The sequence below is a fragment of the Accipiter gentilis genome, chromosome 12 (assembly GCF_929443795.1).
Source record: "Accipiter gentilis chromosome 12, bAccGen1.1, whole genome shotgun sequence".
NCBI classification, from domain to species: domain Eukaryota; kingdom Metazoa; phylum Chordata; class Aves; order Accipitriformes; family Accipitridae; genus Astur; species Astur gentilis.
In genome coordinates, this window is record NC_064891.1 from 21,431,804 (window position 1) to 21,447,090 (window position 15,287).

The 15,287-nt window shown below is 38.9% G+C and overlaps 1 protein-coding gene across 3 annotated transcripts in view; it reads left to right on the forward strand.

Annotated features, from left to right (window-relative positions):
* GAB1 (GRB2 associated binding protein 1) overlaps positions 1-15,287 on the forward strand; it is a 102,811-nt gene that overhangs the window by 50,048 nt on the left and 37,476 nt on the right. For all 3 annotated transcript variants that reach the window (XM_049814953.1, XM_049814951.1, XM_049814952.1), the window contains exon 2: positions 8,808-9,102. In XM_049814953.1, the coding sequence (XP_049670910.1) occupies positions 8,808-9,102 (295 nt within the window). The remainder of the gene's footprint in view (positions 1-8,807; positions 9,103-15,287) is intronic.

A 15,287-nucleotide genomic window follows, 5' to 3' on the forward strand; every position in this document is an offset into this window, starting at 1 on the left:
TGTGCAGAATGCCTAGCCTCTGTCATCTGTAGAAATCTCTATTTTGTATGCAGCATGAGCATGCTTGAGTGATCCAGACATGCAGTGAAGCATGTATTGTATGTTTGCTGAAACTGCAGTGCCCTTTAAAATATCCAAAACAGTGTCAGGAATTGCATCTTTTTACATTGTTCTAGTGTCTTGCTTTTCCTTGTATATAAGCCTTTCACAGATGATAAAGATAGATATGTACAAAGGCAAGTAAGAAGCAAAAAAAAAAAGAAAACTGTGAATCTTGTACAGAATATTACAAAAAGCACTGGGCTTGTGATCTGGAAGAATAGGGACTTTTAATACTTTGTTACAAACACCACTTCAAAATTACTGTCCTCCTAGGAAATGAGAAGTGAATGACAAAAATATATTGTGGAATTTTTCATCCCCGGCCATTAGTGGGAAAGCAGCTGTTGATATCAATGGAGTGTAGGCTTGACCTTTCATCTTTGGATTTACTGTCTTTATAAACCCTAACTTTTTTATTTTTCTGTGCATTGCTCTTATGCAACTTGTCACAACATACACCCATGAGCTCATGATAGTGGAACCCAAGTCAAACAGCATGGCTGGTGTCTTTTCTGGCTTGTCTTGTTTAGGGGATCTTCTCAGCACTGTAGTAATCCTTGTGAAAAGTAATGTTCAGATACTTTTAAAAAAAACCAATCAAAAACGGGGGGGGGGGGGGGGGGGGGGGGGACGAACCTACCCTGAATGTTTTGCTTTCTTAGATTAAGACTTGTGGGGGGAAGTGACTTCTAATTAAGAGCTGATGAAAAGACTGAAGCAACTTTAAAAAAAAAAAACAAAACACACAAAAAACCCCCAACCACAAAAAAACCCACCCAAAACAACAAACAAACCTTTGTCACACTAATAGACAAAACCATTACTTTTAAAATAAATCCATCTGATGCAAAGCCAAATTGTAATTTGGTTGGGTGATTTTAAGTACTATCAAAGAGGCTGATCTTTAAGAGGAATCTGAAGGAAGGAGATGTCACGCCCTTGCTTATTGATTTGGGGAGCCTTCAGAAGTTGAAGAAAGATGTGAGATGCGGGAGGGAAGGAAAAATTAGCCAAATCTGGTATCAGTGGTAGAGCGAAGTGATAGGAGGTGACTTGCAAGAGGGAGGCATTCAAGCAAGTGCATTGACTTTCCTAAGAAGAAAAAGCCTAAAAATGGGAAAAGAGGCTCAAAACTACAATAAAGCAAGTCAATAAATGGAGAACTTTAAAACAGAAGGTGATGTGATCAGAAAGAGAGAAGGGAGACAGTCCTGGCAGTGCTATTTTTAATAGGATGGATATGGGAAAGACTAGAGAGGGAGATGATCAGAACATGCTTGTGATCAGAGAGGAAAAGACCAAATTTTGGAAATGTTCTGAGAAACAGGGCAGCAAAGCAAAGACCAGGTAGATGTGTGGGTAAGGGACCTGCAACAGATATACTTCTCCTTATGCCATGACAAGCATTATGTTTTCATTGCTGACAAAGCAGTGAGAGGAGATGGCAAAGCTAATATCTGTGATAGGGAACATGTTGCTGGCAACACTGTTAGAGGGTTATGTCTTAGCCACGCAGGGTGGGTGGTGTGAAGGAGAACAACTATAAGTGAAAAGGTAAGTTTGCAAGTGATCAGGAACAACAGAATACTTATAGGCACAAGAAGTGGGTAAGATGATGTAGGAAGACAGATGGATGATGTGGTCACTTGTCCAAGCTTGGAGACAGTGAAATGAGGGCTCAGGTCCTAGCTCTGCAGCAGATCTGCTTTATTGCTCTATATACCTCTCTGAATCTGTTCTCTGTTGGAGAGGAGGTGGTGATAATTGCAGGAGTATGGTGGTGAGAAATATGTGCTTGCCATTAGAAAATTTCTGACATACTCCAGAAAAGTAAGTATTTATTGAAATGACTGATGCTACCAGTCATAATAAGGATCAGTTTAATGTGAATACTTGATATAGACCTGGCTGCACAATTACACTGGGAATAGGCATAAGGCTGAAGAAAAAAAAAAAAAGGAAGAATCCCCATGCAAAACGGAAAGGACTGTGAAAATATTCAGTTAGTTTTAGATTCACAAAACAAAGCAGCAGTTAGTGCTACGTTGTCTGAATTGTATTTTGCGCCTTTTTTTATGCTTTAATTAGTGGTCTAACACTGGGAGACTAACTCACATGCTGAAATGTCAGTTATGAAACAGTCCTCACAGTAAATCTTTGTGGAAGTATTGTTCTGCTGTATTTTCAGTGTTTTCTTTTGTTTATTTAACAAGCTAAAGTTAGAATCGACAGCACAAGACTAGAAAATGGTGACAATAGTTTGAAAACAGGAAATTTTGGCCTTGTGTGTATTCGGAACAGATGATCAGGATGATGGCCAGGAGAGTGGAAACTTCCACTGAGACTGTTTTTTCCTTATTTTGCTCAGTGAGAAAAGATGGTGCTTCCTGGAAAACAAGTCTTAAGTATTTAAAGAAAGTTGTAATGTATTCAGTATTTTCCTCATATCACACTTGTTTGTTTTGCAACGATCTGTTTAGACTTTTTAGTATTTAATGCTACTAAAAGTAGAATGTTTGGACTATTGTCAAGTCTTGGAAATACAGTTTCTGCTGTTAGAGTTACGATACTAAACATGCTTTTTTGTGCTCAATTTAGTTGTTCTGTCTTATGTTTCAAAAAAACCCAACACCCAAAGAAGAAGAAAGGGCATCATTTTTAGGGAAGAGGATGGCAGCTGCCAGTAGGTGTTATGACAGTGGTTTTCGGAAGTAGCTAGTAATTACATATTCTTCAGTTCTAGTGCTCGTGATATGGCCTTTTTCTAAAAAAAATTTTTTTAAAAATAAAAACTTTTAAAAGATTAGAAAATGCTTTCTAAAAAACACCCCTTAATTCATTTCCATGTAAAAATATGTGTTAATTTCTAAGGGAAAATGTCAGCTGAAATTTTGAAATTTCACCATGTTGGAGTTAGTTTTGCAAGCTGGAAGAGTAGCGTATGGAAAAAGTAAAGTTCTGTACTTGAAGTATCGTTACGTAATGTGACCTCTTTTGGCTACTTCCCGGCAGTCCTCCCAAATACGTGCCTTGTGGGTTGAAGCCCATCAGTGACAGTTGTCACTGGTCTATGCCTACCACAAATGGGTTTTAAAAAGAAGCATAGTGTGAAGGAACACTTACTTTTATTTCATTTGAGCCTCTAATGGGATGAAGAGTACAGGTCTAACGCATGAGTCAGCGAAGCTGTGCCAGAGGTGTGTTTATCTCCTCTGATGAACAGAATACCTGGACACTAGAAATGTGGAGGCAAAAAGGAGAAGAAATACTCAACTTCTGTTTGTGATCCTTCTTCCTGTTGTTTGTCAAAGACGTAGCAATTTCACTATTGTTTAACCTTTGCACTGGAAAAAATGTAAAGGGAGAGGGATAGATTAAGTAGATGGGAGCAAAAATCTTAAAGAAAATTAAATCTTGATCCCGTTGGACAAGTGAAAAGATGTCAACAGTAGGTTCAGGACTTAAACAAATGTCCAGGAGAACATTCTGAAGTGACCTTGGGCTGTCTTTCCGTCGTCCCCATCTGCCCCTGCCCCCCCTCCCCCCCATCTCTCTGGTTCATGCTCTACATGTCTTATACTTACTTTCTAAGTTCTTTTGGAGCAACGACATGTTTTGTTGTGTGTTTGTAAAACATCAAGTGTTCTTTTGGATCCTTCCCTGTGCCCCTGTATAAGTTGCTTCTTTCTTCCAAGTCTTAGCTGACTCCTCTGGGAAAGGAGGATGCCAAATACTGCCCTTTTAAAGTACTCTCTGTGGAGTATGGAGATGAAAACATAAGCACAAATGTCTGCACACTTGAGAGATGAGAAGGAAGGCCTGAGATCTGTCATTTTATTCCTAGATCTACTGGTCATACATGGGGGAAAGATTTGTTAGCGGTATTGTCGGAGTGGGATGTAAGTGATACCCTCTTTGGCTTAGCCAGTGCTCAACAGTTTTGGAGTGTTTTTTTTTTGTTTTGGTTTTGTTTTTTTTTTCACTGGATGCTACCCAAGAGAAAAAAGGTGGTAAATGTGCTAGAATAGGAAAATCAGATTTAAATGATATGAGGATTATGGGTAATGATACTTAACAAACCAAAGGAGGAGAATTGACCACTTCATTGGTAAGCAGTTACCTGACCACATGAGAGCAAATGCTGTAAAAAAATTGACCAGCAAAAGTTGTCTTTGATTTAACATTTCAAAGCTTTTATTTAAACATTTCATGTAATAATTTTGGCCTCTTGAGCAACAGCTTGACAGGATTCAAATGGAAGGTTAAAGCCTTTTTAAAATATAAACGTAAATTATCTACGCTTTCCTGCCCCTTCTTCCTTTCCCTCTCCATTTACACATACATCCCCTATTTCCTACATCTTTGAACTACAGCCAGCAGCTGAATGAGGTACATCTTGAATATGTATGATGGGGTGGGAATCCATAAATGTAAAGATTAATGGAGGTACAGCTACAACTTCAACAGATATAACTCTTGTAAGGAGATTACAGGAGTAAATCCTGTGTACTGCATACAGGTTTAGGTACAGTCTTTCAAAAAAAAAACCCCAAACAACCCCCAGGAATGCTAAATGATGCTTTCTGCCAATTTCTTAGCTGATTCACTCCCTTTTAACTCAGAGTTTGCATATATGTGAGTAGAAAAACTAATCGTAGGAATTTCTTGGTTTTGCTTTGTAACCTACTCAAAATGCTGTCTGAAAAATGCAGAATTCTACTATTCCTTTGATCATTTAATGCTCTGTGGGTGAGCAGCTTGTCACATTTTAGACTACCTCAAAAACAAGCAAACAAGCTTGTTTCTATAGTTATGATGGTCTCATGATACGATGGTCTCATGATACAAACAGGACAATGTTTGGCAAGAGCGATGATGTCCTATGTTAGGCCAGCTGATGCGCTTTGCAGCTCAAAGGAGAAAACAAGCTGAGAGGCACACAAGGCCTTTCTTAGTCTGAAACAAAAGCAGCAAACCTCGTTAAACCTTGTTTTGTAATAATTTACAAAGCCTACACAGGCTTTTGGTGAACTTGATTCCCATGACATTTGCCATGCTACACTTTTAAAGGAATAATTTTACTTCTGAATTAGGTATTTGATCTGCATCCAGTGTTTTGTAACTAGGTGTTAGTATATTTATAAAAAATATTTCTAAAACCCTATTTATATTAAGAACACACTTTATATGTATGAGAAAATATTTCATTTTAAAAAAACCACCTTTTCTCTATTTGCTCAAATATCTGTCCAGAATGAAATTATATTGTTATGGGGACAAAATGTTTAAATCCCATACTGGCTATTTTTTTTACTTCTCAAACTTAATGCAGTTGACTTTTTTAGTACAGAAAACCAGTGTTTGATAATGTATGGTTGATAACATCAGTAGCGTGACAGATAATTAGTACCTGTAATTTTCCTCTGACAAACCAGTTGCATCTTTTTTGGTGATTATGAGAAATAGTCTGTAACATGCTCTGTAAAAGAAAATGCAAAACTTTCAAACAAGAATGCCCAAAGAGGGGGTGTGGAATTGTATTTGCGTAACTACGTATTTGCACATGTGTGTGCTCTCTTTTAGAGATTTCTTTTTGGAAAGCCATTACTGAAGAAGCTCTCTTCCTTACACATACAGCACAGTATTCTGTACTTCAGTGAGGCAGTATACAGCTTTCGTTACGACAAATACTGAAACGTTAAAAATAGATCAAGCTTTAAGAATCCCAGATATTTTCAAATAACAAAGGGTGATTTATGTGGGCTCATTTTGCACTTTGACAAAATATAGAGGCGCTTTTGTACTATGATTAGCAAGGGTGCTGATGTCAGTTCGCTTGTCTAGCTTTAAGCTTTATTCTGCTGCTAAATTGTGCTTTGTACTGTAATCCAGAGAACCTTTGTATCTGCCTTGTTAGTGTGTAGTTTATGGAATTGCTTTTGTTTTTGAATATAATCTGTGCCAGTTTCAGTGAGTGTGACTCATTATATGACTGAAATAAATGTTCACATATGCACTATGTGAAAACTCTTCAAAAATAGTAGCAGGTGCTGCTAGGCTAAATTCAATGTTTTAAGTACTTTATAGTTGCTATTTTGTAGCCTGAAGAGCTGAAAGCAAATTCTGTTTAGCTGGTTGATTTTTCTGAATTTTTTAAGTCCTATTTACTCATTAATGCTCAACAGAGACTGTCAGGATTGCTAAGAATCTTTCACTCCTTAACACAGTACTGGAAATAAACTTCTAGAAGAAGCATGCTTGGTTGATACAGAGTTGATTTTTTTTTTTTTTTTTTTACACAAATCGTGAGACAAAATGCTTTGTGCTTCTCAATTTCTCTTGTTCCTCTCCTATCTCTAATCTCTTTCTTCCTTACTTAAGTTTTGAAAATTTCATCTGAATGACTGAAGGCTGAGGTTAAAGATAAAGCTGGTTTCTGAAGCAGCAGAGTTGTGCAGTTTGGTTCGTAACAGTTATCTGTGGTCAACCTTGTCTGGAGAGAGAGGCTCTGATACTGAAGTTTCCTGTTATCCCAGCATCTAAGTTGTCACTTGATTTGGCAACAGGAAACAAAACAAACTTTGCCAGTGTTTTTGGGTGCTGTTAAACAGTGCTTATCAGCTGTGCTACTAGAAGATGCTCACATCTGAAATCTAAATTGAAGGGGTTTCATCTGTTACATCTTCTACTTCTGTGTTTTGCTGTTCACCCAGTTAAACTTACTGCTGCCATGGAAATAGTTGCTGGAGACCTTGACTTGATTCACACAGTTCAGCATTTAAAGGCAGATGCTGTATTCACAACTACAATAAATATACTTGTTTTATAAAATACAAAAGTTATCTTAAAATCAAATAACTTGGTAGTTGGAGAATGGATCACAAGCCTTAATTAAGCTGTCTGGCATTTTTCCCTTTCTTCTGTTTTCTGTATTATCTTTTCATAATAGCTTCCTAAGCTTGATACCAAAAAAAGGCATGCCCCCTTGACAATGAGGGTTTTGTGAGTCTGTAGTGCAAAGCTGACGGCGCTAGTTCAGAGCTGGAAGATGGCAGTGCAGTTCTTGCTCTGTGTCCTTTATGTCCTCCCACCACTAGTTTGTTTGAAGGTAACGGCTAGGTAAAAATGAAATGGAAGCATTCTTGTGCCTCAACAGAATGCATCTGAATCTTTTCCTAGTACCTAGTAAGAAACTCTTTGTTTTCAAAGCTACATCCCAGTGTGTAAAGGACATCATGTGCCTTGACCTATTCTGGGACCATCCATGCTTATGTCATTCCTTTCTTTCATTAGCATGCAGCCAGGGCTGGCCAAAAGAAGAACGCACTCACCTGTTTTATTTTTTCCACTTCTTCTGTTGTTTTTTTGTCCTTCCAAAGGACTTGCTGGTGACCTTGTTTGAATATCCTAAATAAGTTTTAAATGGTGTTCCTTGGGGCGTGGTGTGAGTCTGCGGTGTAACACGCAGTGGCCTGGCTACTGCATTAATTTGCCTTGGTCTCCAACTTTGCTGAAAAGCATAAAAACAAATGAACAAAACAGTGATGGCTCCCCACTGTGTCCAGGCTCTACTTTGATTTCTAACTGTAAATGCGGTGCAGTTCTTCTAGTGTGCAATGGCAGTACGTCTAGTTTCTTCTACTGTGCCCGTTATCCTGGCATTTGTGCATATAAGGAAGCTTATAGCATAGAATGCTGTGTTGCTGGTAGAGCTGAGGAACCAAAATGCACTGAGTGGGACAGTAAAGATGCTGTTGGTAGCGCTGGGACAGTTGGTTTCTTGGTTTGAGTTAGCGTCTTTGGCAAGAATTATACCAGGCGATGGAGGCCCATGGGAATGAAGGGCAGCTGAGGATTAGTTGGAAGATGAGGCATTTTAGTTGTGCTTTTCTCCCAGACCAGGTTCTTTCTCTCTGCAGCAGCAGGAAGGCTGGTCTAATAAGTATGGTGTCAGAATGGTGAAATGTATTTCTTCTGTGGACGTACCTTCCACAGAGACTCTTTTTATGCGGTAAAACTGTAACATTTGGTCATTCTTTCCATCCCCATCTCTCTAATGGTTTCCAAAATAATAACGTAGCTCTTTTTCTATAAGAAGTACTATTGTAGAGATATTGTGAGGTTCCGATTGTAGAGTTCCCCTAACATTGAGGCAAGTTATGATGTGAGCATTGTCTGTTCTTTAAATGCAGATCGCTATTGTTGAGTATCAGTGAAAAATTCAGAGTTAAAATGCATCAGCCCCAAGCAGCAGATATTGGAAACAAGACACTATGGAGCACTTAAAGATATTTTTTATTTTGTCTTCCCCGTGCCTATGTCAGCTTCCTTCAGAAGTTTTTTGTGTGTGCTTTTTTCCCTCTTCTGCTCCCCTCTCCCCTTTTTTCTTTACTGGATTCATCCCTTCTCATTTTGCAAACAGTGATTTAATTATATATTCTCTTCTTAAAAACAAAGCTCAAGTACAGAGGAAATAAACTTTAAAATACAAATTCACTAATCCTCTAGTCCACTGCTGTAACAATACGTAAATAGATTGTGTTAAATGTAGGTAACTGGTGTGTAGTGTCTTAGAATTATAATTGAATTAAAGTTACTACTACTTAGTTCAACCCAGGTTGAAACAATACACAAAAGGTAACAGTCTTAAAGTATGATTTCTTCCTTCTAATTTTTCTCCCTTTTTTTCTCTCTCCAATTTTCAGGCATGGAAGAGGAGATGGTTTGTGCTTCGCAGTGGCCGTTTAACGGGGGATCCAGATGTATTGGAATATTACAAAAATGACCATGCCAAGAAGCCTATTCGTATTATTGACTTAAATTTGTGTCAACAAGTGGATGCTGGATTAACATTCAACAAAAAAGAGTTTGAAAACAGTTATATTTTTGATATCAACACTATAGACAGAGTTTTCTATTTGGTAGCAGACAGCGAGGAGGAGATGAATAAGTGGGTTCGATGTATCTGTGATATCTGTGGGTTCAACCCTACAGATGAGGGTAAGTTCAGTTGTTTTTTCTGAGAAAGTGCAATGCCTACATGCGAACAATGTTTCAAAGGTCAGATGGCTATCTTTATCTGGCATATGTTTTAAAACGTGTATGCATTGGCTATGAAATTTCCTTGTAACTTGAAAAAAAAAGTAAGCAGAGCAGAGGGAAATATTATGAATTTTTTACAAATTAAGCGTGCCGCAGAACTTGGATGGTGTTCTTCTGTTTTGCATGATGTTAGGTCTTCAGAGTAAAGGAAAAACCTTTAAGTAAAATCATGCAAAACAGAAGATCATCATAATCATCAAAGGAATCCCATTTGGTATAAAAATGTATGGTTATGCAAGCAGGAATGAGTGCAAAATGTCAGGTTTCTAATATTACCATTTCTCCGTCTGCTTTGCAACTTGGAAAAAAAAAAAAATAAAATCCGCCCCCCACTGGCCGAAACAAACAAAAAATAACTTGTAGTTCTCCACTATCCAGCTCTAATCCTACCAAAATAGACATTGTGCGAAAGCAGCTTGTAGGAAACAGGATGGTGTGTTTAATTCCCACAAATACCTTGTGGCCTTTGCTTGTCCTGAATCCATCCTTATTTATTTACTTATTATTCCTGCATTCCTTGTGGAGATTAGTGGGTTGCATGACTTGCTGTAGCTCTGTGTACAGTCCCAAGAAAAGATTAAATAGGAGCGGTAAGAGGGTTATACTTAAAGCATGCCTGACTGAAGGAGCTAGAATTAAATCGCTGTTTTTTGTAGGATTGTGGATTGAGGGAGGTGGGGGGAAAAAAGGGCTTGTATCTCTTCTACTCCAGCCTGATCTTCAAAAATGAGTGGAAAATACTATTGTTTTCTGAAGAGGGGCCCTTTTGTTTCTCCTTACTGCAGTTTTGAACCAAAACTTTGTCACGAAAACTTTATCTATGAATTACCACTCTAATAGCAAATTCAGTAAAGGGTACTTGTTTTGACAGTTCCAGGATGTTTTAATGACGTCCTGAACATAACTGAGACCACCCACAGCACGTTTCTAAGAGTGATTGCCATGTGATTCAGTATTCAGTCTGCCAGGCATCTGTTACGTATGGGAGAGAGGTAGGCAGGTGGTTGCTTTTCAGCGGATAATACAGTAGTGCACCAGTGCAGCCGTGGGCAGGAGGCACTCAGAAATCATTGGTTCTGGGGAAAAACTAGGAATCTGGGAAGTAAAGAGGAAATATGTTTACCTGGCAGCTCTTGTGTATGTGAGAGCGCAAAGAAGCACGTGTCCATTGCGTGGAACGGAGAGGTAGGGTCCTGTTGTGGTTTAACCCCAGCCAGCAACGAAGCACCAGTGGACATGACATCATATGATATGGAATATCCCTTTGGCCAGTTTGGGTCAGCTGTCCTGGCTGTGTCCCCTCCAACTTCTTGTGCCCCTCCAGCCTTCTTGCTGGCTGGGCATGAGAAGGTGAAAAATCCTTGCTTTCGTCTAAACACTGCTTAGCAACAACTAAAAACACCAGTGTGTTATCAATGTTACTCTCATACTAGATTCAAAACACAACTCTATAGCAACTACTAGGAAGAAAATTGACTCTCTCCCAGCTGAAACCAGGACAGGTCCCCTCAGCCATGAGGGCTTTCCTTGCTGAGAGCTGGTGTATTGCTAATCTGTCATTTTCTATTGATGTTACATCTTCCGTTGAACTGAAGATGAAACCTGCTATGAGTGCGGAGAGAACTATGTCCTCACTGGCTGTTTGGACCAAAACTGGTTTTTGCTTCAGTCAGTTGTATCAGTAACTTATCCCCATTATACCCTCATTGCATGTTTCATCTTCAGCATTTTAGCTTTGTCTGAATTATTCCAACACTTTTACTTTACATTGAAGTTGACAGTACTGTCTCTTCTATGGGTTTAGCAATGTCTTGCAGTGCATTGTGGAAGAATTAAAAAAGGAAAATAGGAAAATAAGTTACTGAGTGTTTATTGCCAAGTTCTTATTTTTACAAGATAAATCTTCCTAATAATGGAAGAGCAAGTCATAAACGTACTTTATAAAATCTGTGTTAACCTACAGTTTATTTTGAGAAGTTAAAGAATAGGTGAAGTTCCCTGCAGACAATAAAAACCCACTGTTATTTTTGTGTGGAACTAAAGAGATCGTATGGGGCATAACCAACCTTCCCTTTAGCCTATGGAAGTGGAAGATAGTTTTCTTTGAAGCTGGACAAAATGCCTCTTCCTAGACTGGGTAAGGGTCTTGGTATGAGAGGGCTGTCACTGGCATCCTCTGCTCGATCAAGGACTGCGGGCACCACTGGTTTATTGTTCCTGCTGCTGTTTGTTTGGAAGGCCAGTCCAATTGTCTCCTTGGATTTATAAAGAAAAACATTATGAGATGGTGGTGGTTAGTGCTATTAGAAAAGAAATATGTGGTTGTTTTGGTGTTGGGAGGAATGAGGGAGAAAAAGTTAATCATAACTGTGGAGAGACCAAAAAAAATGAAGATCACTTCAGACTAGATCTGAGCTGCTCCTTCCATACTTAGTGAAGACTCTGAAATTCCTGTGATGCGAAGTTTGTATTTTCTTTCTACTTTTCTTAAAAATGAGTATTCACAATAATTTCCAACTATCTAATACTTTGTGACTTTCCCACTAGAAGTTCATTTATGCACGTAAAATCTGTTCATTCTGGAGATCATTCTGGAGATGTTACATTTGTACTTGGACTGAGTAGATGAATTTATGTTCTTTAGTCATACGTACAAGCCATTGAGTCTCCGGCTTTCTGATCGCATTATAGTATAGTGTAATCTGTAATGATTACATTACAATTACATTATATGTTTTTTTTATAGGGACTTTCTTTTAAGCAAGGTTTTACAGTGATTTAGGTCTTAAACTTACAAGACGGAAACAGGAAGGAAATTTTTTTTTTCCAATAAGCTTAATTTTACTTTTGTCAAGAAATTTCTGGGTGTTTTTTATGTTTTCTTCAGCTAATGCTTCTTGTTTTCAAGTAGAAGCTGTAACACGTTTATTTCTGTAGCATCTTTCTTTTTAAGAAAAGCAAAAATGTGTTGCCATTGTTTTGTGTGCTTTGAACTCCAGTGAGAGATGTTCTGGGATGGAGAGACTAAATGGACATGAGAGACTATTCTTCTCTGCCTTGTGTTGTGGAGACCTCAACCAAAATATTGTGGCCTGAGCTTCCAGAAAGATGAGGATAAATGTTTAAAGAATGGTAGAAATAGAGGAAATGGATTTTTAGAAGTGATCGATAAGGAGAAAAGTTGAAGGATTTGTTTTTCCCAGGAAGAAAACACTGAGGGAAGAGCTGGCTTTCAAAGTATGGAAAGCTGTGATAAGCAGGACATGGATCGGTTGTTATCTGAAGAGAGAAGTCATTTGTTTCTCTTTCAGTGAGTGATGTAACGATAAGGAAAAACCTTCTAAGGATATTTAAGCGCGGGCTGTGAAAGCCCTTCCCTAGAATTCAGTAGACATCTGTGATGAATGTTTTATACGTGCTCCAGCTCCATGTTTCTGTAATTTAGTGAATTGCGTGCTTGGCAGAGCAGGGGAAGGAGGAAATAATCTTACTGTATGCAAACATGTTACTTGCATGTATTCATTTGGATAAAGATAGCAATAACAAAGTAAACCAGAAGAAATAACAAAGTAAAGCAGAAGAAAAAAAGGGAAGAACAAGACGTTGAAATCTACAATTACATTTACACAAATAATTGCATGTGGTAAAGAAGGTTTCTGTCATAAGGACCGTACTTTGAAAGACCTACAGCTTGTTTCACACACAACACTTTCAAAGTTTGCAGTATTTCTGTTCAGGCAGCTGCTATCGGGTGTATGCCTCTCATGCCTTCTGTGTTTTGAACAGTAAAATTATTTTCAGATAACCATTTTTTTAATGATGTTCTGATAATACATGCACTGCAGGTTAATCATAGCTTGGGTGCACTGGCAGGATGAACATAGCTCCACTTCCGATCCTGACTCCTTATATTTTCTCTAATGCTGCATGGTCAGGCATCACTGCTACTGTGCTGTGTTGGAGATCTCCGTATTGGATTAGGGTACCCCTGTAACACAGCGTGGAACAGAAAACAGGCTCTGCCACTAAGAACTTACTATCTGCAGTACGAGACATCAACATAGGAGCAGAGGTATGGGAAGAAGTGAAAGCAAATAAGGTGGTTTTGACCATTGTGACAGATAAGTGATCTTAGTGCTTCAGCTGTTCGTCTCTGGGATTTTTGGGAAGAAATTTTCAGGGGGTCTTTGATAAATAAATAGTGGACATTAGAGGTGTTTAGGGTGCCCTTCCTCTATGAAGGGTCTGCTTGTAAGAAATAAAAAATGTTCCCCTTCGACAGCTTTAACAAGTGGATGACAGAATCTGGCACACTTGGCAAATCAAAATCACCATCTCGATAACATACGAATATTGGAGACCTACAAACATGACTTTTTTGAGGGTAGAATTGCTGAGAGGAGGGTGAGGATAGACTGTGAAGGAGGCTGTCGGAGTTGCAAGATTTCATCTGGCAAAATTGCAGAGGAATGATAAAATTAGAAGAAGTGGTACCAGAAAAGGACCTGAGATTTGGCATAGCATGTTTGGTAGGGGTGGTGGCTAAAGAGCTGAGTAAAGGGAGGCAAAGCTGAGATAATCATTGCCTGTTACCCAAAGGAGAAAGAGAAGACAGCAGAGAAGACTAAGATGTCTTTGGCTTCAGATGGTGTGGTTAAAGGATTGGTGGCTAGGTGAGATGATGATGAATAGAGCACAAAATCTGCAACAGTAGGTCTTCCCTTACAAGTATGTGAGGCAAAAATACATCTATTAAAAAGATATAATCTATTATCAGGAGTGTGGTCAGAATCTTAATCTTGAGTGTTTGGGGTTGTTATCTTAAGCTGCCATCTGCATGTGACAAAAATTGATATGGAAGGTGATTCTACTCTTCCTTGAGGAAAAATAAACTGCACCTAATATGCCTAGGTAATTAACTAAGTTTTCCCTGATTCCTGCTGGACACCTTATGTGGCACTAACGTCACCTGATGAGTTGCTGGAAGGGGATTGCAAGAGGGTGGGTTAGAAAACTGTTCTGCAGATTGCTAGTTCTCAAGTTATGGAATGTACTGTGAGGCAGTACATGGAGCACTAAAAACCTCTCTGAAGCGCAAAGGTGCCTACAGTTCCAGACATCGTGCTGCAGCCCCAGCTGGGTAAACTCACCATGTGGCTAGAGCAGCCTGCCTCTGCTTAGGAGAGCTCTGGGCCTTTTTAGTGAAGAAAAAAAAGCCCAAATGTTTTAATGTAGTGGGCTGCACTGTTTCTCTTCACAAGCACCTACAGAAGTTAGTCTATAACAGGACTCCTTGATTATTTCTCCTGCGTCACCCAGCCTGTGTACCATCTGAAGACGGAGAGAACAGGCTACAGATGTTCCCCCTGCCCCCGCCCCCCTCCTGCCCCTTGAATGAATAGTCTTCAAAAGAAAACTGGAGGTGGAGAGGGGGAAGAAATTCTGAGTGGAAATGGTTTTGGTATTTTCAAATTTTAAATGGGTAACCAAAAGTGCAGCTTAAAATTACATTATATGAACTGCAGATAGTAAGTATGGAATTTTAGGTGTGAGGTCTGAAAGCCAGAAACTTCAGCATGGGATGGCAACTTGGAATATTCAGTCATTTTTCTGGTTCAGATGCAGGAGGCAGGGTTGTCCTGAGCAATAATATACAACAAGCAACTGCTGAATTCTTCATTAGTGTTCTTTGAATAGGGTATTATGTTTACCTTCAGAAAAAGAAAGATACTTTGAGATTATATTAAACGAAGAAAACAAACTTATTGAATGCATGGGAACTTTTTATTGAAGTATTTAAAAGGATTTTCTCTGGGCATAGCAGAAGGGTTCAGAATTGAGGCTCACTGCATAGGTTTCATGTTGATTGTAAGCTGATCACTTATGCTGAAAACCAAACCCAGACTAACGTCTGTGCTGGATCTGGCTCACATCTATTGAGTTAGGTATGCAAACAGAGCAAGAGCTTGTTTGTCTATGTCCGTCAGCGTACACATGTGGCCCTTTGATTCCAGGATCCTTCACTTGAGAACATGTAGAAGCTGACACTAGGGGAAACTCCAGCAGTGTATTTCAGGATGTAT